Source organism: Astatotilapia calliptera, chromosome 22, assembly GCF_964374335.1.
Source record: "Astatotilapia calliptera chromosome 22, fAstCal68.1, whole genome shotgun sequence".
Lineage (NCBI taxonomy): Eukaryota > Metazoa > Chordata > Actinopteri > Cichliformes > Cichlidae > Astatotilapia > Astatotilapia calliptera.
In genome coordinates, this window is record NC_137442.1 from 6,042,774 (window position 1) to 6,068,018 (window position 25,245).

General features: G+C 38.2%; 1 protein-coding gene and 1 pseudogene across 4 annotated transcripts in view; both read right to left on the bottom strand.

Annotated features, from left to right (window-relative positions):
• Positions 1-25,245, bottom strand: part of LOC113015384 (uncharacterized) — a 70,205-nt pseudogene that overhangs the window by 7,600 nt on the left and 37,360 nt on the right. The gene's annotated exons all lie outside the window — the stretch shown is intronic.
• The window catches only part of LOC145423464 (class I histocompatibility antigen, F10 alpha chain-like), a 39,364-nt gene continuing 21,619 nt past the window's right edge, over positions 7,501-25,245 (bottom strand). Inside the window, exons 1-7 of one of the 3 annotated variants that reach the window (XM_080296022.1) lie at positions 13,731-14,642; positions 10,652-10,930; positions 9,125-9,427; positions 8,343-8,429; positions 8,089-8,106; positions 7,894-7,945; positions 7,501-7,719 (exon numbers count right to left, since the gene is read on the bottom strand). In XM_080296022.1, coding sequence (XP_080152148.1) covers positions 7,926-7,945; positions 8,089-8,106; positions 8,343-8,429; positions 9,125-9,427; positions 10,652-10,930; positions 13,731-13,869 — 846 coding nt within the window. In that variant the 5' untranslated portion in view covers positions 13,870-14,642 and the 3' untranslated portion in view covers positions 7,501-7,719; positions 7,894-7,925. Of the gene's footprint in view, positions 7,720-7,893; positions 7,946-8,088; positions 8,107-8,342; positions 8,439-9,124; positions 9,428-10,651; positions 10,931-13,730; positions 14,643-25,245 lie in introns of those variants that run through there. The other 2 variants (XM_080296021.1, XM_080296023.1) reach the window with 2 other exon arrangements.

The window sequence follows — 25,245 nt, forward strand, 5'->3', positions numbered from 1 at the left end:
TGGAAAGAGGTGCAGGAGCATCAGCTGCAGAACCAGCAGGATGCTGGAAGGCTTCTTTGCACAAACTGTGGGACTGATAAATGTACTTTGGCCCCTCCCTTTACAAACCATAAACACACACTTAATCTGATCTAATTTAATCCCTCTCTGTGAGAGGACTGCTGCTAGCTGAATCAATCTGATTATTTACACTGGAGTTTGCTCAGTGTCTCTGCAGGCTGCTGCGTCATTGCTATTTATCCTTATTTTAGATTTGTTATCGCTGTATTTTATTTGTTTTACTGATCATTGTACTGTAGATGCTGGCGAGAAGCAACATCTTGTTGAAGCCTGTGTATTTCTGTTAAAAAAACAACAACAACCCTGCGAAATAAAAATAAACCTTGACTCTTGAATATATGCAAGCCGAGAGTCTGTTTACAGTAACACCTGAGCCACCTGAGAGCAACACTATCTCTAAAGAACAGTTTCATTTTTATGAAGCTTACCTGCAGACACAGACGCTGTCCAGTAAAGAAGCAGCATCATAAACGTCCTCATTTTCAATTCAATTCTCTCAATATAAGAAGAAAAAATGAATACAACCGTTTATTGTTTGAATTTTGCCACAAAATGAAACTACAGCCTCTGAGTCCGCACGTGCAGTGACTCCTCTCTGACCAATAGGAATTCAAAGCTGGATGCGCCTCACCAGTAACCAGGCAAAATGAGAGAACCGAGGTTTATTTATTTACTAATTTATTTTGGAAAGTGGAGAATGACAGAAACAAAGAGCTAGTAGCGCCTAATCTGTGATTTTGATCAGAGACCTAAAGTGACGTAGGGATTAAAGACACATACCAGTCATGTATATTTGTGTCACAGCTGTTATCACATATTTTCTGGAGTTATTTGTACTTAATCATATTCTTACTAATGCCATTTTAAAAGTAGTTATGCTCATGTTTACACAACTATGCAATTAACTTTGAGTTCCCAGAGTAATCCAGATACAATTATTCATCCACCCACAAATTTAGCTTGCAACCTATTTCACCTGATTTGGGACAAGAGATAAGGTACACTCTAACAGGTCTCGCCCAGAGAGAGAGAGAAAGAGCAAACCATACACTCTCACATCCACACCTATGCTTCATTTAATCACCAGTTAACCTAAAATGCACATTTTTGGACTATAGGGTCAAGTCAAATTAAGTTGTAAGAGGTTATTGATTTGTAAGCAGTATTAATACTGCGTTATGTGGTTGAGTTCCATCAAATACGGTTCAGCAGTTTAAAGCTTGGCCAACCACAGGGGTCACCACCTCTGTGTAACCTGAGAGTTTGTGACATGAAAGCCTGCACACTGAAAACATGAGAAGAGGTCAAGATCAGATAATGCTGACTCTTTAACTAGAATATACTCAGAGGCTTCAGGTGCAGGTGTCATGTGCTTGTAACTGTTGTATTTCATGAGCTTATAATATGATTTAAAGTCTAGAAAAGTCAACAAAGCTGTCAAATATAAAAACCAAAGCAAAAAAGAAAAGATTTTATTTCTAAAATATTGGGATAGACAGACCAGAGAAAAACACATAGTGATGAAAAACGTATACACTTAATAACTTTGGGTAAGGTTAGACACTAAATGCTGCAATGTGAGGAGAAAGCAGTCAGAGTAAAGGTGCCCAATATTCAGAGATTATCATATTTAATCTCAGAAAAGCAGCAAAGTAACCAGTTTAACCAGATTACAGAGGCTGTTTTCAGCATTATAACATGACAATGATGAACTAGAGCTTTAATTGTGTAGAGAAAATGAGCAGGTTTTTAAGATGAATTCAGAGAATGTGAAATGTCAAAGAACAAATGAACAAAGTCAGTGATCTCATTTAGCTTCCAGCAACATCACATCTTTTAAATTTGAGATTTGCCTCTTTATCTTTTCATTTGCCTGCATATGTAAACTTACAGCTTCTGTCATTCTTTAATTTCTCCTGTCTTTAAAGTGGGAAGAAGTATATTGTTTTCAAACCAGAACAAAGGAATCCGCCTAAAATCAGACAGAGCTCTGATGCATTTCCTGTTTTTATTTTGAGAGGTTATAAAAACACAACACCCTTCTGAAGCATGAGTTTGTGTTTCTTTGTTACCTTCCTAAACTTAGATTCACACAGCATCACCCTCACACAGATGCTGGTGTGTGTTGTCACTGTGACACACCCAGCTGGTGCTCTTCTGGGCTGTGACTTGCAAACAAAGAAATGACAGAAGTTGAAGCTCCAGCGGAAAACTTCAGCAAATCTTCTGATCATTCACGGTGTTAGAGCGCCACCACTGGACTCAAACAGCACTCCATCTGTGCTGTTCTGAGAAACCACGTGATGACTCTGTTAGGTTTCGTTTTTGTGTTTATGAAGCTGGATCTGGTTTGATTTGCAAGCGTTGGCACACAAACAAAGACGCTGTTATCTAATTTAAGCGCCAGGTAGTCAAGGCTTTTTGTCTTCCTGGTTTTGCAACATTGCTGCAATGATAAAGAAATGAAGCTAATAATGATTAACATCAGAAAAACTTTAGCAATGTAGAACTATGTATGTATAAAACACATAAAACCACAATATTTAAGTATTATTGCCTGAATCCAAGGGTTACAGACATAATATTATACATTTGGAATATAAAAACAAAGTTGTATGTTTGTGGATTTTAAGACTTTTTACTAGTTCTGTTTCTCTTGTCCTCGTCTGATATTTTTTATTTGTTTTTTGAGTAGGATTTGCCACAATGTCCAATATATTTATTTCTCTCTCGCTCTCATTTATAAGATTTGGATTTTTGAGATGTGGGTCAGCAGCAGAATTCAGTGGGTGGTGTTAATACACCTGACTGTAACAAAGAAGGAAAAAATGTCTGTTTGTTGTTTAGACTCCGCCACACTCAAAATAAAACTGCCGCATGCGCAGTAGCTCCTCTCTGACCAATAGGAATTCAAAGCTGGCTGCATCTTAACAGTAACCAGGCAAAAAAAGGGAACTAAGGTTTTCTCTCGAAAGTGAAACTTATCAGGCAGAATGACCTCAGAAACAAAGAGCCAGTGGTGTGTAGTCTGTGGGCCTCGTCTTCAACCACTACCTCACTGTAGGCCGTCTATTTGCTTCACAGCTGTTATCACATATTTTCTGAAGTTATTTATACTTAATCACATTCTTACTAAATCCATTTTAAAAGTAATTTAAATTATGCTCGTGTTTACACTCATATACAAATAACTTCCCCAAGTAATCCAGATACAATTATTCATCCACCACAAATTCATCTGGAAACCTATTCCAGCCAAATCAGCTGGAATAGCTGTGTGTCCTTCTCTTTCTGCAACGTTGCTGCAATGATAAAATAAGGAAACGATCAATTCCTAAAATCAGAAATGTTGAATTTTTTTATGTATAAAAACAAATAAAGATCAATATTTAAGTATTATTGTCTAAACCGAAGGTCTACGACTGAATATTATGTATTTACATATAAAAATTAAAATATAATGTTGGATTTTAAGACTTTCTGTTATTTCTGTTTCTCTTGTCCTCATCTGACCTCTGACCTCTGCCCTCACAGACTCTTTCTCATAACTTGCTGCCTCTCATATGAACTCACTTCAAGCTATAATCCCACTGTTCATGATTAAACCACAAATTCTGCACATAAACCTGTCTAAGCATCAAAGACTATCATTAAGCTCTGCTGCAGGACTTCTTTTATTTTTAAGAGTAGGTTTCTCCACAATGTGCTGCTGGGTTTGGTTTGTCAGATGGCGCCATCTAGCAATGGGATTGTAGTACTGCTGAATATAAAAGTAAGCTTTGTCTTTAAGTGTTTTCTTACCCCTAAATATATCTTTGATCAAATCCCTTCAGGCATATAGGAAAGTCAGCTTTTGCAGATGATACACTCATCAGGAAGAAGAGAGGAAGAAGTGTGCAGATTGTTTAAAAGCAGCTGCAAGAAGCAGTTAAGCAGGCACAAATATGGGCTACTACATGAGGATTTCAGCTCTCCATAGAAAATAAAACAAAATCATGTATGTAAAAAGGAAACATATAAGCAAAGATTGCTTCATCTATCTGCATGTCATTGGAATTTTTAGGAGTGCACTTTGATGTAAAGCTTACATGAACACAGCACATTAACAGGAATGAGAAGAAAATGTAAAAAGAGTTTAAATATAATACCTGGTGGAAACGCAATGGGAATCACAAAAGGTCATTTTAAAAAATGTATATGCGTATATATCAGTGATAAGATGTAGTTTGGATTATGGAGCTGTAACATTGGGTTACTATCTGTTTGTATTGAGGCACAATCAGTTTTGCAGCCTTTGGTGAACTGAGCAGAGATCATAGACCTGGACTCTTCAGATTTAATGGTTCTGTTTCTGTGAGCAGACACATCATCAGTAAACACTAGAAGCACTAGTTGCTGTGCTTTCAATCATGAGCTGTTTTTCTTTTCCAAGCTCTTCATTTCCCATCATTGTTATAACATTTGTTTCATTTGTTTAATGATTTATTTATTAATTCATTTTATTGTTTACATTTCTGTGTACGCCGTTTTAGATGTTTTCTGGGAAAGTCTTCCTGTTCTTGAGTGTAACCAGTGTTTTGTACCATGTTGTAAACTCTCTGTATTTACATTAAATAATGGTTCTCATGACTGTAGACCATGACAATGACATACATACTCATCCAGTGTTACTGGCTTGGTTAGATGTTTTAAGTTATTTCTTGTAACCATGTAAATAATTCTGCCATCATGCACTTTAGTTGTCTTCTGTGGTCTTTCAGGCCTTTTGTTGTTGCCGAGCTGGTCAGTGCATTCATTCTTTTTAATAATCCATCCATCTTCTTCCACTTTATCCGGGGCCGGGTCGTGGGGTCAGCAGCCTAAGCAGAGAAGCCCAGACCTCCCTCTCCCCAGCCACCTCCTCTAGCTTATCCTGGGGCGTTCCAAGGCGTTCCCAGGTCAGCCGAGAGATATAATCTCTCCAGCATGCCCTTTTTAATAATGCACCGGATTATTGATTTGGCCACTTGTGCGTTTTTGCTCTCTCTGAAATGTTTATTTGGGTTTCTCAGCCTAGTAAAGTCTCCATAACTTGCACCAACATCTTTTTGTGCTCACATTTAAAATTGGAGTTATATGCTTAAATAAAAGCTAATCAAAAAAACAGTAGTTTGACTTTTCAGTACACTGCAGACCAGCTCCCACCAGGAACAAACCTGACAACAATCTGCTGGCAAAGCTAAAGCTACATGATTGTGTGTGGAGCAGAAACAACTAAGAACAGCTGCGGCTAAACACACACTATAATTATAGCATACAGCTTGATTCATGCCTTCCTTGGGGCATGGTCATGTAAAGTTAACACTTCTTTTGAGAAGATTTTAAAGCCAGTTGTTGGACAGTCACATCAGCAGGTGGAGTTTTCTAACTTCCAGGAGGATCAATGTTTCTTGGATTACAACCTGCGTTGTTGCAGCATCTGCTCTTCATGTGAAACATCCAGCACACAGAGCAGCTGTCTAAAGTAGATCCAGTGACATCTCCACCGAACTCCACCGAATGTCCCAAAAATGTCCTTGTGTTTAAATTAATTTAGGATCTACATCTGTGAATGTTGCAATTTCTGAGTGAAAAACACAAAATGACTGATTCTGTTCATCTGGACGTAGCGCTTTCAGTGGGAGAAACGTTTCGTCGCTCATTCAAGTGACTTGTAAACTTATAACCAGAACCAGGGACGTGCAGAGGGGGGGGCTAGAGGGGCTTGAGCACCCGCCCCTTTCCTGATGAGTGCCCAAAGTGCCCTTTTGTTGAGGCAACTTTTAAAAATTTTTTATTTATTTTTTTATGTGTGTGTGCGTGCGGAGTCTTGTCTGTGCCCCTCAACAATAATATTTAACTATTAATCACAGTTTTGCTAAATAAAAGGATCTGGCTTGCATCAGTCACATGATCACATTTAACCAATGATCGCCCTTCTGGCTTGCATCAGTCACATGATCACATTTAACCAATGATCGCCCTTCTGGCTTGCATCAGTCACATGATCACATTTAACCAATGATCGCCCTTGACGGCAGAACGCGCTGGTTACGAGCCGGGAACGAGCTCACAAAGAGCACGCGCATTTTTTGCGGTCCGGAGCTGTAGGAGAAACAAGTTAACTCAGAGACACAGACTGATGCCACAAACCCAGTAAGTAGGTGTACAGCGTGCACTGTAGTGTGTAGCACACAGGGGTATTGGCTTATTACGTACACGTTGGTAAGTTGTCTTGTTGCAACTGATGAACTGAAACAAACGAGCGTGCTGTGTGTGCAACAGCGCGACAAACATTACCTGTCCTTTTATTAACTGCACAAGTAGTGCTGGTCACAGCTGCTGGCTACCTGTGTAAGGCTGTCATGGGTCTGTAGCTCTGTCACCGTTTTAGGGAACATATTTAGTTTTAAAGTAAGTTTCCGGGCTTTTCCTGCCTTTCTGGAGGGATTATATTTCACTAAAAAACGATCTAATATGCATGTCCACATAACAATTATTATAATTATAATATATAAAAAAACACAAGCTGTATTTTAAAAAACATACATTAAGAAGCAGATTATATTAGATTTATATTTTAAATAAGACAAAAGTTGGATTTTACAGCAGTAAAATGATTGTATCTCTACAGTTTAAACATGTAATAAGCTTTGCCCTGCACAGAGTGGATAGTGAAACAAATGGAATCATCATAAATACATTATTTCATATTTATTACTTCCCCCTCCTCATTGCTTTATTATTGTAGCTCTAGTAATGAATAATAATGTAAGGATTCTGGATCAGCACCATGATGCCCATAGTATATACAGTATATACAGTATTCTGAAGAAGGTCTAAAATGTCACTGTGTGTGCATGTGTGTGTTTTATTTAGCTGGATTTAAAAAAATATTACTCATGATATAACATTGTGCAGACATGCCTGGTAAGGACATGAGGAGGAAACAGTAGGCGCTGTATGAGGCTACTAAAGGCAGTGCTATAACATTTTTCTGTCATCATTTTATTATAGATTAAGTGCTGGAGTTGTTAGGTGTGGATAATTAGATTATAGTTTATTGCAATAGCAAGTTGTGCCTTGTTCTCAGATAGACAGCAAGTGGAGAGTGATATATGAAATGATGGGAAGGAAGGAAGAAGAGAAGCAAAGAGTGATTCACAGGCAGAGCCGAGTTTATTTCTCACAGTTTTTCGTTGCCTTATGGTTCCAAGCGCTGTCACCAATCTTTGCATTTTGTTATTATCTCATGACACTTGTTTAATCAGCTACCATCTCTCCTGTGGACTTTTTAATGTCTACAGTCTCAGATCAACACAGCCCTGCCCTTCCCATATTAGATTCTTGATGAATGTGTGTTGTTGTTATTCAGCCTGGTTCAATGTGCCCCTTTTTAACTTTGCGCACCCGCCCCTTTAAACCTCTCTGCACGTCCCTGACCAGAACATTTGCATAATGACTGGAATTAGCACCACTGACTAGCAATGGGCCACGAGGTCAGTTTTATGATTGCAATTAAGTCATGACCTTTGATCTGTAGTCATGAGCACCATTCACAGAGAGTCGGGGCTGCAATCACAGCTGCACCCTTAGGTCCTTCCTCAGTTCAGAGATGGTTGTCTACTCTTTACTGCTCTCCTGTCAGAACAGAAATATTGAGTCTGTTTAATGCAGTCATTCATTTTTTTTACTTCATACTTTTTGGATTTGGAACATTTATTTTACATTTATAGACATTTATATAATAATAAATAATATTTAAAAGTTTTTAGAGATGATATTAAATAGTGTAGTTTGGTGTGCTGTACTTACATTAGGATTTAATTACTTTTGAGTCTGAATCTTCAAGTCACAGTATCAGAAGCTTAAAAAGAAGAATTATATTTTCAGATGAATAACAACATTAGTTATTTCTGTCAAGCTGACGTCAGTGACTCTACAAATCTTTTTATATTCAGTACACAAATAACATCCAAATAACTTTAAACACATTTTAAAAATACTTACAGTTTGCACGATTAAACCCTGAAAACAGACATAATCACAGTTATTTATTTAGAAATTAATCAGACAATAAGTATTTTACATAATTTAATTAGTAAGTGCTATCTAAATTATTAAATATTCCCAATTTATGATTTTTTTATATCATAGGAACAGGGCATGAATTATATTAATTTATTAGAATATTAACACCAAAAAAAGTAAATATTTCACATGAATATCATTCATAAAGCATAAAAATATATTTTGCTCATTACCATTTCCTCGTAACTTGAAATAGATTCCGATACAGACGGCCAGGAGAAGAACCGCAAGACCTCCGATAACACCACCAACATGAAACCCTGAAGGACCTGAAACCACAATATTTACAATATTTCTCTCACTGACCAGTGAGTAATCAGACTATGTTCATTACATTAGTCCTTTGATTATTTTAAAAGTATTGCAGGACTTAAACAACCTGATATGTTCTCAGTATAGATCAGTGAATAATGAGTTTTAAGATGAGTTTAGTCAGAATAACTGAATCACAGTTACTGTTTGATTCTCAGCAGATACATCATAATGACTGACCCAGTGAAAACTGTGTTACAATACTGCATATATTTATGTTTTTACATGCTGTGAGAAAACAAGTTATAAATAAACATCATGGAAAGTTTAATCCTTTATTTAAAATAACAGCATCAGATCTAACCTGTGCACAGTTTAGGATGATTTTTGTGAACTTGATGAGAAACATACTGTGAAAATACTAAAATGTAAAAAATAAAAATAACATTTTTCCAAAATGCATAGTGAGAATTAAAAAATAAAGCTGTGTATATATTTTTGGATCTTGACCTTTTGTCCCATTAACTCTGAAATTATTTATTTAAATCAGATTGTAATTAAATGGCTGATTAGTTTTTGTGACCATTTACTGAACCACTGTGGTGATGACAGGTTACAGTGTACATGGAATAACAAAACAGGCCAGAAGAAAGATAAATATATTTTTTAAAGATTAATAATCTCCCTTTGAATTCAGTCTTACCTGTATTGGTCTTGATTTTTGTTTTGTCCAGTTTGGTGACGATCTCCTTGTTGACACCACTGAACTGAAACACACATTCGTGCCTCTCCCAGTCTTCAGGTTTGACTGATGAAAGTTTCAGATCAACACTCATCTGGAAGGTCTCATCATTGTTGGGGAGGATCTCTCCTTTGTGCACACCCTCATGAAGCTCCTCTCCATCTTTCCTCCAGAACATCTCAGCTACGTTAGGAAAAAATCCCGTAGCGTGGTAGCTGATGGGAGAGGAGGGCGTCTTCTGGAGGAGAGACACTGAGGGAGGAACTAAAGAGTAAAGAGGTTTTTAGTTTATGTCTTATTAACTGTACTTTTATATTACTGTTTCTGTTGTCATAGGGAAAAAGACAAGGAACACCCCAGATATGATGGATAGATAGGCTGCCAGAAGCCAAGTGTGTCCACAAAGTTCATACTAGAAAGTGTAATGTTCAGACAAGTTGTTTATTTAGGCTGATAAGAGCCTAAGAAGGGAAAAAAAGAAAGAGTACTAAGAATACAACGAGGACACCAAAAATTAGTAAGGAATAAAGAGTTCCCAGAAACAGTACAAGACGATAAACACAACAGAAACTGGAACTAAACTCAGGGTAGAAAACATGAAGGAAACACACAAAGATGAAAACTTAAAAAAAAAGCCGACTAAGAATCAAACTGAAGACATTTAATAATAAACAGAATTTGAAAGACCTTCTGGGTCAAAGATCCAGGACCATGACAGTTTATCCAACATAAGCTGCTCTGCAACCCTGGAGCCGATCCTAGCTGTCAATGTGTAAGAGGTGGACAGCTCACCAGTGTATCACGAGAGTAATATAAATGCAGAGTAATAAGGAAGAGATGGAAACTGACAATAAAAGCATGAAATGAACCTATCCATCCATCCATCCATTCGCTTCCGCTTATCCTTTTCAGGGTCGCGGGGGGCGCTGGAGCCTATCCCAGCTGTCATAGGGCAAGAGGCGGGGTACACCCTGGACAGTTCGCCAGTCTGTCGCAGGGCCAACACACAGAGACAGACAACCATTCGCACTCACATTCATTCACACATTCACACCTAGTGGCAATTTGGATTATCCAATTAACCTATCCCCACAAGCTGCATGTCTTTGGACGGTGGGAGGAAGCCGGAGTACCCGGAGAGAACCCACGCAAACACGGGGAGAACATGCAAACTCCACACAGAAAGACCCCGGCCTGATGGTGGAATTGAACTCAGGACCTTCTTGCTGTGCGGCAACAGTGCTAACCACCGTGCCACCGTGCTGCCCCTGAAATGAAACTAAGAATCTTAATAGAAAGGACTAAGATGACGTTAGTAGAAAAACAAAGAAAAAAAAGCCATGAATGTAAAAAACAAAACACAGTGGTAAATATATAGTGAAGAGAGGTGATGAGAAAAATTAGAAAACTTTTTTTTAAAATTATTATGGACACCGACATTGAGTCATATGAATATTGTGTCCATTGCTCTAAATATGGTGATTTTACCTGTTTTCATCAGAGATTTCCTCCCAGAGTTCACAAAGTTCTTCAGTTTGTCAACACACTCCTGTGTGAGGAAGTACTTCTTGTATAATATGCGAGTTTTGTCTCTGTCCCAGTTATGTTTGGTTATAACAGCCTGAGGTGCTGAAGCAATATATGTCTCTGTCTTCAGGTCAAATGCAACATAATCTTTTCCATCATAACCAAGTATCTCAAATCCAGTCACCTCTTCTGTGTCTTCGTTCCACTCACAGCCGTACATCCACTGCAAAATGTGAACACCTGAAAGATAAAGAACTGTAGTAAATGAGAGATATTCTATCTTTAGATGCTGTTCAGCAGACAGCAACCCTCAAACTGTTGTAAAGAAGCAGTCCTTTTTATTCAATGTTAAGAGAGCCTCAGTGTTTTTAATATAGACAAAAAAGCACTGAGCTACCCTATGTAGGGAATAATCAAAGACACACAACAAAACACATCCTTTTTATGAAGTCAGCACATCAAATCAGTGTTTCTGGAGCTGCTATTTAGTCCACATGACACTCAAAACACCTCTGAGAGAGCATGCTCTTGGCAACTGGACACTCTAACGTTTGCTTTAATTGTTTTGATGCATACTCAATCAGCCAGGTGATGAAATTATTTCAGTGTTTTCCGTGGAAGAAACATTTCTTCCAGATGAACAGAATTAACTTTTTAGGGCTTGCTTTAATTAACTGTGTATAAAGATTCACTGTGGTCTGGGTCAAAGGAACCCAGCAGCAAACCCTTTTCTTTCCCATCATTATCTTAGCTGCATTCCTACAGCCACCACAACCAATTTTAGGGTTTTGCCACCTGCTAAATCCCATTTCAACCCAGTCTCTACTCTTTTTCCTACTTGGAGGCAAAGTCATCCTCTACAATGTAAGAACAGAAAATAGAGATATTTTTAAATTTTTCTTCTTTTCCTCTGCTCATTTTTTACTTGACTCATTCAAGCTAAGTGCATTTATTAGAATTAAAATTTAAACTAAAGTTTGTTTCTCATTTATTAATATTATTTTATTATTACATTAATATAACACAATGTTCAGGTAGCTTTGCACAAAAATAGAAATGTTCTCCAAAGACCTGCTTTTTTACTTTCTTACTTTAAGTACATTTCACAGTCTGTACGTTTTTACTTTTACTGGAGTATTTTTAACACTCGTATCTGTACTTCTACTTAAGTACTGAATGTCTGTACTTTTGCCACCTCTGCCACAGAGACCCTTAACTGTTATCAACTTTGTGTTAACATTATAATATCAAAATTTAGCTGAATTTTCAAATTCATGCTATGGCTGCACCAGTGAAAATTCACAACAAACCCATCAATCATAGAACATAGAACATGCCCTGAAAGCACACTTGGGTTACACAGGTGGACAATGATCTAAAACATACCAGTAAGTCTGCCCCTGAATGGCTAAAACAAAACAAAACAAATAACTAAAGGAAGGTTTTAGAGTGGTCTAATCAAAGTTTGGACTTAAATCTGATTGAGATACTTAAAGAGGTCATTCGTGCTCAAAACCCCTCCAATGTGACTGAGCAACAAACAAATGATTGATTCCAGTCGTTGCTGCCATTTAGGGATGGGAATCAAGAACACTGGTTCCCAGTAATCCAATTTGGATTTGTTGGTCAGCTTACCTATTGATCCTGCCAGTTGGTTTCATTTGCACTTGTGCTACAATCAGCTGATTTCAGTGTGTAGGAGGAAGAAAATGGCAGCCTGCAGAATGGATATGGACAATCTCTTTTTTTTTTTCTTTTTTTTTTTTGCACAAAAGGAGGTGTGTGATGGTAAAGTGCAAACTGCCTCCAGGACAGAAACAACTGCATTATGCTGCTAACACAATTTCAGCTGCATCTGCATGGACACCATGCTAATGCTAAGCTAGCCAGACAGCATGCTAACGCTAAGCTGTCCAAGATGTTAAAGCTGAATGCAGAACTCAGTCAGACCCTGAACTTCAACAGTTAACAAACTGGTGAGCAGTCAGACTGCAGCCCCGTTTTCTCCCTGTTCATCTTTAGCAGAATCACCGTGACGATCATTTTGAAGTTGCTGTGTGCTGGTTTTCATCTTTGCTTTGTGTTCATGCCCAAATTACTAAGACAAAGATCACGTGTGTGTTCTCATTAGGATAGTGATTTGTGTTGGTGTGTGACTGTAACCTATAGGTTTATACTATTAACTGATTATTATATGACAGCATGTTTCAGAACATTTTACAGAGTAACACGAATGGACTGTAACAAGTAGTATAACAAATTACTTCTGTGAGTAATTAAATAATGTACTGCATTACTGTGTAATATGTGTAATACATTACTTTTTAAATAATGACCACAACTCTGATCACAACAAATAGGTCAAATACCTCGAACATGCACAAACAGTTCACTACACAGCCTGCGATGAATTTGTATGACTAGAATATCTTTGAGAACCCAATGAGAATCAATAAGGAACTGAACTGATAAGTGATATCAATGATAAAATCAGAATCACTACATTCTCATCAATCCCCATCCTTCCTGCCAAGGATTGCACAACCAGTTATCCAGTTTAGGAGACAATGACTTTTTCAGGGTCGTAGCTTTTTTCCCCTTTAATATATGAAATCATCATTAAAACTGCAGTTGTATTTGCTCGGCTTATCTTTGTTTAATATTAAAATTTGCTTGATGATGTGAAACATGTAAGTGTGAAGAATATGCAAAAACAAAAAAATCAGGAAGTGTGGATTGTGTACACACACAAACACACACACATATACACACACATCAGCATTACATAACATTATATCTTCCTGAGAATCAGCCTGTCCATTTATGTCCTCTCCAATGGACATTTGTTTTTGATCTATATTGTTTTACTTATTTGAGCTGCCCCACTAAGTCCTGATGCTCTTAATAGAGGACATCATGTGCTTTCCATTGATATCTCATGTGTTTAAGTGGCCTCATTTAGCTCCAAAAGGGAAAGGAAATCACCAAAAAAGTTATTTTATCTCAGGAGGATCTTTAGGTTTCAGTGTTTTTTACTCACCGCTAGTCTGATTCAAACGCTCCATTAGCCAGACGACGTGTGCTTTGATCGCTTGCTCATTGCGTATGTTTCTCTGTCTCTCTCTTTCCCAATATTCAGGATCTACAGTTTTCTCAATCCACTCAGTCTTGGGTACCATCTTCTTCAAGCTGCTCTTATAATGCACAAACTCCTGACCATTTACAAATATGACTTCAGTTAACTCAGGAGATTCATTCCAACCAGTGGCTGCAGTCTCAATGTATGTGTGTCGCTCTGAAACAAACAAACAAAAGCAAGTTGCCTTCAAGTTAAATTTGTACTTAAATATTTCTGACTAATAATGACCATTCAGCTGGTAAAAATGCAACAAGATGCATTCAAACACTCTGAGAAACATTTCAGACAACACATATTCTTTTGTTGTTAAAGTGGATATAAAACTGCACATATAAAGACTAATTTTCATCACGGAGTTCTTAAAAACTGACATAGATGTAACCGTCTGTGGAGCTGGATTTAAGCAATAAGCGCTTAAAGTTAAACTTTTTGGATCATGTTTAGCTGTACCTTTTTGCCAGCACAGAACGTGACATCACTGAGTTGGTTGGTCGGTTGCTGCTTACATTAGTTTATATTAGCTAACTAATGAACCAGTAATTCAGTGGAAAACAAGTGGAATAAAAAAATAAAATAAAACTGATAGAGATTATCATTAAAATTAAGTGAACACATCCAGAGGATAGCCACACTGTTAAGTTTTGTATTGTTGATTGTCATTTATGCTTAGAAATATTTAACCATATATGCTTAGAGGTGTATAATCAATTGTGTAGTGATAGGATGTGTGATCTTTAGCAGGCTGCAAAGACTTGGTGTGTATTCCACACTGGAATGCACACCTACATCCTGGGAGCATGAGAAGAGGTCGTACCTTGTTTTATTGTTTTATGGCAGGATAAACGTGGCTGTATCTGTTTTAGGCTAAGTGCCTTTTGTTTAGATGAACTGTTGGACTTCCAGACTAGCAGGTTTAGGGAAGTCATTTATGGGTTATGGGGTCACACTCTGACCCCCCCCCCCCCCCCCCCCACACACACACACACACACACACACACACACACACAGTATTCTTTGTTCACATGTATACCTATGTAAGATGTTATATGTTAATGACCCTATGCATATTCATGTAACCACAATAAAAGGAGTGCTATGGGGAACCTGGCTGAGAGTCTGACGGAGGTCAAGTGGTGGAACGACACTTGGCTCCAGGCAGGTCTCCCTCATGCATGAGTAACAAGAAGAACTTTGCCTACTTCGTGTCTTGCTTGCTGTGTAATTATATTGTCCTCAACGTTCCAGCGAATAGGTTCAAGCTACAAACCTATCACACACTAACACCAACAGGTAAATCTGAGAGATTTTTTAGGTCACTTTAGATCTCTAAGTCAGCTTTTGGTGGGACTCAACTGAGGTGTCAGTCAGTTGTCTCCTCATTGCTCTCTATTTAGCTACAGAGCAAGTGTCCCAAGACATCCACCAGTGGAGACTGTGGACCAGTATGAACCTTTACAAAAAAGGGTGTGAAGTTTAAAACACACATAAATCTGGGTTTGACTTTCATTTCCCCTCCATCTCTATTATCCTATGATCACTGGACTGATGTTCTACTGATAAGGCTCAAGGACAGTTGGCCATCCACAGTGACCGGTTGCAGGTGAAGGAAGGGAGACAGGACAAAGGAATGCTGTGGAAGAGATCCAGAGATTAATAATAACTGATAATAAATGTAGAGAGGTGTATAAATACATAGAGTGAAAAGAGATAAGTGAAGAAGAAACACTCTGTGCATCATAGGAAGCACCCAGCAGCTTAACCCTATTGCTGCATAACTAAAGTAGGATTAGGTATCTGTCTCCTGAATCCAAGTTGGGAGCTGTTTCCACACCAAGGCAGACAATTTTAGAACAACCTGTTTCAGCAACTTTGCCAAAAGTGTGGCATTGAGAAAAGTCACACCATCCCTCACCATCCATCCATCCATCCATTCGCTTCCGCTTATCCTTTTCAGGGTCGCGGGGGGCGCTGGAGCCTATCCCAGCTGTCATAGGGCGAGAGGCGGGGTACACCCTGGAGAGGTCGCCAGTCTGTCGCAGGGCCGACACACAAGGACAGACAACCATTCACACTCACATTCACACCTAGTGGCAATTTGGATTATCCAATTAACCTATCCCCACAAGCTGCATGTCTTTGGACGGTGGGAGGAAGCCGGAGTACCCGGAGAGAACCCACGCAAACACGGGGAGAACATGCAAACTCCACACAGAAAGAACCCGGCCTGATGGTGGAATTGAACTCAGGACCTTCTTGCTGTGCGGCAACAGTGCTAACCACCGTGCCACCATCAGTGGCGTGTCTAGAAAATTTTTGTTGGGGGGGCCAGGTAGGGGCACAGATTTGGAGAAGGGTGGCAGATAATGTTTAAAAAAAAATTCTACCAACCGTTAACCATAATTCAATAATCCTATAAACCTAATAACCAAATGCACTTTTAACTCTTATTAGAATGAGATTTTAACCACTACGGTGCAAAGTTTTTAGATACTGCGTTGATAAAGAAAAAGAGATACAATCAGTGCTTTGTCAGTGTTTACTCAGCATTCAAGGACATCAATATTTGCATAGTATTTTTACTGACATATAGTGCACATATGTTTTGGGCAAAAACATTTTTGAAAATTAAAATACGAACATTTGTAACAAACAATTGACAAATTAGCCAATGCCAATGCAAAACTTTATCTGCCTGTTAAAAAAAGAAGATAATCTTCTCACAAACTGGTGTTTGAGTTTGAAACAGGAAAAAAGTGGGGAAACAAATGAAAAGACTAACATTTGAATAAAACCTGAAAGCAAGTAAATACTTTCTATGCTGCCTTATGGTAAACTTTGGTAATATTGATAAAGAACAACACTGGCTGATGATGAAATACAGTCAGCTGGCATGGTGACACTGCCAGTATTAACCTGCAGGGCTGGACTGGGACAGAAAATCGGGCATTTTCACTACAGATTGACCCACCAGGTATTAAAGCCATAAAGACTTTGACTGAAAACAAACGCTGTTGTGACAGTGATGTACAGTCTTGTTGGTATATGTATGATTTCTATACATTTTACGTCAGATAAAAACTTTGGTTGTACGATTTAGATAATTATTTAATAAAAGCGAGATATTTTAAATGAGAATAAGAAAGAAAAGTATTTCTTTGTGCCCCCCTTTCCCTGTTAATGCCCTACCTGGCCCCCTGGCAAAACTTTCCTAGATCCGCCCCTGCACAGTTACCAGCTGTCAGCTACTTAGAAAAGGATCCTGGTGTTATTTGTCTCTCAGAAACAGTTCATAACTTCCCTTCAACTCATTCATGTCACCTAAAAGGTAAACCTGTTTCTCCATCACAGCTCTGATGATTCAGTAAGGACATCTCCTGGTTTCATCTTCATGTTTCCCTCTCACCACATATCCAAACTGACATCATGACCAGCAGCTTTACAGCTGTGGCTCCAGCAAACATCAGCTGATACTAGAAATTAATATTAAATAAATTCTAACAACAGCTGATCAAGCTTAAACGTGCTGCTGTTGTTTAGCGCAATATCTGCTGGTTTCCTCTTTCTGGCGCAAAGTGAGCGATAAATAAATGAGAGAGAAAAGCCGATCAGCTGATCATTGATCAGTTTAATGATTGAAGTAGCAACAGGAGAGGGAGGGGGAGAGAATGAGAGAAGAGGCAGCTGTGCAGCATAAAGACAGAATAACTCCAGCTTTGTGTCTTTTTTCCATTCTAGCGAAAGTTCGGGACAAACTGCGTCTCTTCTCAGCTCAATACGAAACGTGTAATATTTTCTCTGAATGAGGGACCATTCCATTTTTTTAAGGAGCCGTTGGCAACTCTACTAACTTTATGAATAAAATAAAGTTCACTATCAGTAACATCATAGCACCCACCCAGCTGTATATAAACTCTGTCAAGCTGGCTAGAACGCAGTACGAGTTATTGCAACTGACAGTAAAAAGTCAGCACAACAAAAATAAACTCCACCTAAACTTGGTTTATATCTGACCCAGATAGACTGCAGGTCATACTTACCTGAAGTTCAGTTCACCTGACACTCGGACTGGCGGCTGCCTCGGGGCTCTCCTCCTGCCTCCCCTTCCCTCATCCACCTGCTGGCCTCTGTGGAAGCCCCGTCATAGCCACCACCAAACAACTGAGTTATTTTTACACATCGACCTGCATCTGGCCAATCCACCACCTTTCATTGTTCATGCCATTACAAAAAAAATAAAAAATAAGTCACCGGGCACATGCCCGGTATGCCCGATGGCCAGTCCAGCTATGTTAACCTGCAACCAAATCTGCAGCTCCATACAGCAATGTTACGACTTAGATTATATCTTATAACTCATAACTCTTATGTTAGCTGCCCTCAGTAGCATACTGTCTGAAATATTCCACGGCTGCAATAATTCTTTAAGTGTTATTTTCTCCTTGGTATTCTAATTTCACCGAAGTTTACTAAACTCAACAAACTTAATATTACTTACCAGGACATTTATTCTGTCCTCATTTTCTTTCACCGAAAAATTGTTTCCTGCAGTGCCGTGTTTCGTGCTTGGCTCTCCTACCTTTGCTAACGTGATGCGCATAGCGCAGAAGCCGATGCTGCATTCACTTACACTCGGATATCTGAGCTTCACCGTGAAAACATAATCGGACATTTGATATTTGATTGAAGTTTATTGTTTTGCCTTTGGGGTGGCACCTGGGGTGGCCAGTCTGGTTGGGGGGGTGGCCTGTGCCCCCCCAGGCCACCCCGCCGGACACGCCATTGGCCACCGTGCTCCCTCACCATCCAGTTGGTAATGGTCAGTGTGAGCAATTTAATCACACTGTGCACAGTGTACTATGCACCCTTCCTTCCACAGAGAAAAGAGACTGTCTCTGTTTTCTACCACAGGTTACCACATCAGTCGACTGATAAGTCACCATTTTTCTTGATTTTTAGATCAATTGCCTGTTACGAAGGATTCATGAGCCTGTGGGCGGCAGCACTCATGACTGGATTGTGGAACACCAGACCCAGTTACGCCATAGGTTTTAAAGGTGTCACTAAAACACTGCAGCTAACACGCTGATCAGCATGTAAGGAATCATGTAAGTACCCCTGCAAGACTGTTTACCTTAAAGGGTTGGCATTAGAGACCATTACAAAATTCAAGATATTTGGAGTCCAGTAGTCTTTAAAGTGCTTAAAACCCAAGGAAAGGGGGGATCAGTTTATACAGTCACCACTGTGGATGACCTTGTCCTAGTTCCCTATCAAAGCCTGATCATGAGGGCTTGCTCCAGGCATTTTCCACAAAATTTAGAAATACACATAGTTGCAAAAAGTTCAGTGACCAATTACCTTTCCTAAATGACATATGCAAAAAATAAGAGTATTGTCAATAGGGACCAATTCCCAGTTTTTACATGATCAAAATTATTCACAAAAGGCTTCAATAAACAGAAAATGTGTGCCGACAAGAGAACAGTGCGCAAAAATGAAAAGATATTTGAGCTTGACGCTTTAATGGGTTTAACATGACTTAGTCAGCACTCCGCACCATACAGGTAGTACAAGCACACCTGAAAACACTGACCAGCTAACAGTTTTAAGCATTTGGGCGCAACCTCGGTAGTTCACCGATTCACCTATTGCAAACGTCCAAGTTTCTATCAAGTTTCATAAATCCATCGGCAACTATTACCTAACTAGTCTTTTGAGTCTCCACATTCATAGATATTGACATTTTGTCTTAGCATTTGAATGAAAATATCCTGGTAGGGTAGCTTAAAAGTCAAAACAAACAGTAATAAGAATGTATTTCGGACTTCTCTCGAATAAGTGCTCAGAGAAACTACATGATAAAGAGTAAATAAAATAAAGAGCTATACAAATCTACAGGTATCATTTAGCATGTTACTGTACATGTTAAGGTTTATGAGTACAATTAGAGAAAGACTGAACAAATATGGTATGTTTGGTTAGTTGTTAGTTGTCAGGTGAAAGTCTCCTCCTCCTTTCTAAATTCCAGTGCAGATTAAGTTTTAAAGTTTCAACAGAAAATACCAAAGTGGAAATGTTTGGCCTTAATGCACAGCACCATGTTGAGGAACGAATAAATAAACACAGCATATCAATTGTCAACATGGTGGTGGAGGAATGATGATGCCAGCTTGTTTTGCAGCCATGGGAACTAGACACGTTGCAGCACAGACAACTATATGTTCACAACCACATCATGTCCAATTACGAACCACAATCTAACTTCTTTAGACTGTAGAAAGAGGGAAAAACCATATAATTAAATCAGGTGATTTGAACATGGAACCTCACAGTCAACAGTGCTGAGCACTGTACCTCTGTGCGTTCAAACTGGAAAATCACACAAATTTAATAATTTGTTTGTCTTTTGTCTGCGATTGTAAATGTGAGTTACCAGAAAAAGCAATCCATTTAAAAATAATCCTGATGGACATTTTTGACAGATATGCTGCAAGAAAAATGCTTTGGGTGGCAAACAGTCTTGGCCTTTGCCTACAGCAAATTATTGAGCTGATGTACAGATGGTATGTTACTGTTTTTGTGTTGTTCGTTTTTCACAAAATTAAGTCAAATCTTTACATAGAGCTGTGGTTTTAAGTCGTCATGGTCTTGAACGAGGGAATTTTAAATATATGGGCCTACTGTTCTACTGCATGTTTCACGTGGAATTCCAATAAAATTGATTCATGTTTGTGGCTGTAATGTGACAAAATGTGGGAAAGTTCAAATGGGCCGAATACTTTTGCAAGCCACTGTATATTAAAAGATTACAGCTATTTTACTCATACTTATATAAAAGTTATTCAAAATAATAATAGTTTGACTTTTCATTACACTGCAGACCAGCACCGACCAGGAACAAACCTGACAACAATCTGCTGGCAATGCTAAATTTGTATGATTGTACACAGACCAGTAAAATCTAAGAACAGCTTCAGCTGTTCTACAGGCAGTTATAGCATAAAGCTTGATTCATGCTTTCCTCATGGCATAGTCACATAAAGCTAACACTTCTTTTGAGAATATTTTCAAGCCAAACGCTGGACAGTCACATCAGCAGGTGGAGTTTTTCCTACTTACAGGAGGATCATTGCTGCTTGGATTATATCCTGCGTTGTTGCAGCATCTGCTCTTCATGTTTCTTGCTGGGGTTAATTTTTCTCATCTCACTTTTTCTCATCCTTGAATTAGTTTGTGTTTTCTTCAACAATTTGAAAATATTGCTCGCAGGTGGTTTCTTAGCCATATGTCATACCCATGAAGTATTTTATATATTGTTTAGAATAAGTAGCAAGTATATTAAGGATGCAAGCTGATCAAACTAACATGGTCTAACTAACATGCATGGTCTCACCCTGGGGTGAATTTGCAGGGTGAACTGTCCTTGTAAATAATGTAAAGAACAATAGCTACTCTATTATACAATACAAAATTATACAAGAGACAGATACACAGTTCAAAGTTAGGAGGAAATTTCAATATTGTGTTAAATTCTTGAGTCGCCCTTATTCTTATTTCTTTATATTTTCTTTTCAAAGAGCCAGACTTTGTTTTAATTTTTAACTAGTCTTTATCAATAACTCTCCAGGCTTTTAGAAAGTCTTTCAAAGTGTTTCTTCTTATTCCCAAAGAGCTATAAGCTGAAAACTTACATCTCAGAATATCTTAGCATCATGTGCAGTGTGCCTAAAAAACTGTCTATAGTTTATGGTCTATAGTCTCTGTGTAATATCTTCACAGAGAACAGAAAAATCTGCTTTGAACATCCTTCAAGAAGTCTGAAGAACTCTTCCTGAAGACCTCATAAAGGAAATGACAAGAAAGCTGCCCAGGAGTCTTTGTTAAAGACGATCATACCGAATCACTTTCAAGCTTGTTAGAATTATACAGACTCTCTTTTTGCCTCATATACTGAATTTATACTTTTGTTTGTATGTTTGTTCATTTTTCCATAAATCATTGCACCTATTCCTAAAAAAAGTATTTTTTTAAAAAAAATGACACATAGCTCAAGACTTTTTCAGAGTTCTTTATATTTTGAGATGAAATGTGAGATTCATCATATCTGGTGTGATTTCTGTCAAATTGCTCATATTTTTAAGGACAAAGCCTGAACTAACATAGTATAACTACTTGTAAAGTGGATGAAGCATTCAACACAACAGAGAGTGAAAAAGGGCAGATCTGCAAAATGAATGTACATCAGCATCTGATCTAACCTGTTTTTAGCAGATAACTCCTCACATGTTCCAAATATTTTTGCCACTCCTGGGTGAAGTAGCTGCTCTAACAAAGCTTTGTTACTGTCACTCTTCGTTTTACTTTCAAAGGCCTGCTGTTCTTGAGTTATTAGTATTTGCATGTAGTGATATAGTCTTCTCTGTCATAGACTGACCATAACTGTTAAGTTCTTCACTCGCACCATCCTATTCACAACTGGTCTCTGTGGGACACAGACTGCAGTCAACAGAGTGAAATCCAGGACAGTCACATACAGTGGTATGCAAAAGTTTGGGTATCCCTGGTCACTTCCATGATTTTTCTTCAGAAATCTTTGGTTGTTTGGATCAGCAATTTCAGTTAAATATATCATACAGCAGACAAACATAATGATATTTGAGAAGCGAAATTAAGTTTTTAGGATTTACAGAAAGTGTGCAATAGTTACTTAAACAGAATTAGGCAGGTGCATAAATTTGGGCACCCTTATTGTTTTATTTATTTAAATACCTTTAGCACCGATTATTGGAACACATAGTTTGTTTGGTAAGCTTATTGACCCTTGACCTACATACACAGGTGAATCCAATCATGAGAGAGAGTATTTATGACTGCCCATTGCAAGTTTTTCTCCTCTTTGCATCTTCTCTGAAGAGTGGCAACATGGGAGCCTCAAAACAACTCAAATGACCTGAAAACAAAGATTGTTCAACATCATGGTTTAGGAGAAGTATACAAAAAGCTATCTCTGAGATTTCAGCTGTCAGTTTCCACTGTGAGGAACATAGTGAGGAAATGGGAGACCACAGGCACAGTTCTAGTTAAGGCCCGAAGTGACAGGTCAAGTAAAATCTTAGATAAGCAGAGGCAAAGGATGGTGAGAACAGTCAGGGTCAACCCACAGACCAGCTCCAAAGTCCTGCAACATCATCTTGCTGCAGATGGTGTCACTGTGCATCGTTCAACTATTAAGCGAGAGCAATGCAGGAGAAGACTTTTCTGTGCACATGCCACAACCAGAGTCGTTTGAGGTTTGCTAAAGCACATTTGGACAAGCCAGCTTCGTTTTGGAATAAGGTGCTGTGGACTGAGTTATTGAGTTATTTAGACATAACAAGAGGCGGTATGCATGGCGGAAACAGAACACAGCATCCCAAGAGAAACACTTGCTACCCACAGGTAGTGGTGACGGTTCCATCATGCTGTGGGGCTGTGTGGCCAGTGCAGGTACTGGGAATCTTGTTAAAGTTGATGGTCGCATGGATTCCAGTCAGTATCAGCAGATTCTTGAGAACAATGTTCAAGAATCAGTCACAAAGCTGAAGTTTGGCCGGGGCTGGATATTTCAACAAGACAACGACCCTAAACACTGCTCAAAGTCTACTAAGGCATTCATGCAGAGGAACAAGGACAATGTTCTGGAACGGCCATCTCAGTCCCCAGACCTGAATATTATTGAAAATCTATGGTGTGACTTAAAGCTGGCTGTCCATGCTGGGAAACCATCAAACCTGACTGAACTGGAGATGTTTTGTAGAATCCAGACTCTCATTGGAAGCATTTAGAGGCTGTTATTTCTGCAAAAGGAGGATCTACCTAATATTGATGTAATATTTCTTTTGGGGTGCCCAAATTTATGCACCTGCCTAATTTAGTTTAAGTAACTATTGCACACTTTCTGTAAATCCTATAAACTTCTTTTCACTTCTCAAATATCATTATGTTTGTCTGCTGTATGATATATTTAACTGAAATTGCTGATCCAAAAAAATCAATGATTTATGAAGAAAATCATGGAAATTATCAGGGGTGCCCAAACTTTTGCATACCACTGTACTAACAGCTAATATCACATCTTTACCACAGATAAACTTAGACAGACAGCAAAATCAGGTATTTACATGTATTGTTTGTTTGATTTTTTATTAATCCCAGTTTAACTCCATCTGAGAAATACACTGGGATGAGATGGAGTGAAACCAAGAAGCGAGCTCTATATGTAGTACTAACGCAGACACAGATTTTGCTTTTTTTAAATAGTGACCTCAGGCTGAAAAATCCTATCCAATCAGAGCTGACCCGAGTGGTTTTACAGAGAGTTTTGTCAGTAAGCACTGACACATTATTACACTTCCTGACATTCTGGATGAAAAGTGTTTGAATTAAGTCGTGAGATGAGAAATGAGACCTCAGAATATAAAGTACTTTCTAATTTTGTACATTTTTACAGTTTCTTTTCCTTAAATATTAAAATATTGTTCCAGGCAAGGTCATCATCTTTGGATACTTCAACGTTTAAGCATAATGTAGATTTATCTACAGAAATTTTTTCTTAAATAATTTTATAAGGTTTCTTTCAGAGTACAAATAAATAAATTTGATTATAATAAATGTTTTAATTTCTAATATAGCTGCTTTTTTTAATGCAAAAGATTTTGTTAGCCAGAACAATTTAGAGTTTACAGAGATTTAAAATAACAGTAAAAAAAATTTCCGGTGCTTTAAGAATGATTTTTTTTTTTTTTTAAGCTTTGGTGCAGCTCTCTGTGCTCAGGGTTGTTTTTTTTTTTGTCATTCAGCTTTTGGATTTAGTTTCTCCTGGACCTCAGCCTTAAACTCAGAAACGCATACTAATCTAACCTGACAGTTTTACTAACATTAAACATAATACTACCATTTTTGAAAGAAACACCTTTTAAATCTCACATTGGAGTTCAGAGCACATGGAAATTAGTTTTGCTTGTAGGACGAAGGAGCATTTAGCTCAAAATATAAATAATTTCGCAGCACTTATTGTCCTCTCATGTTTTGAATGTGCAAAGTCTGTTTCTGAATGAATTATATATGTGATATATATGTAAAGCATAGAGACACATAAATGTAAACTTCACAGGACTAAATCTGAATCATTAAATTGTTATCAGTTTGCTTTTTGTTTACAATCATATTTATTCATACTGTGGATCTACTGGCTTGAAGGGTTCAGTGTAGATTTTCTGCTAAACTATCAGCAACTAAAATAATCTGAGACATGTGGCTGAGAGCATCTCAAGCCTTACACTGTTAAAACACCAAACAGTGGCTATAGATGTAACACCATTTGGTTTTAAGAAGCCTTGATTATTAATGTTCGGCAAACATTATTTCAAAATCTCTG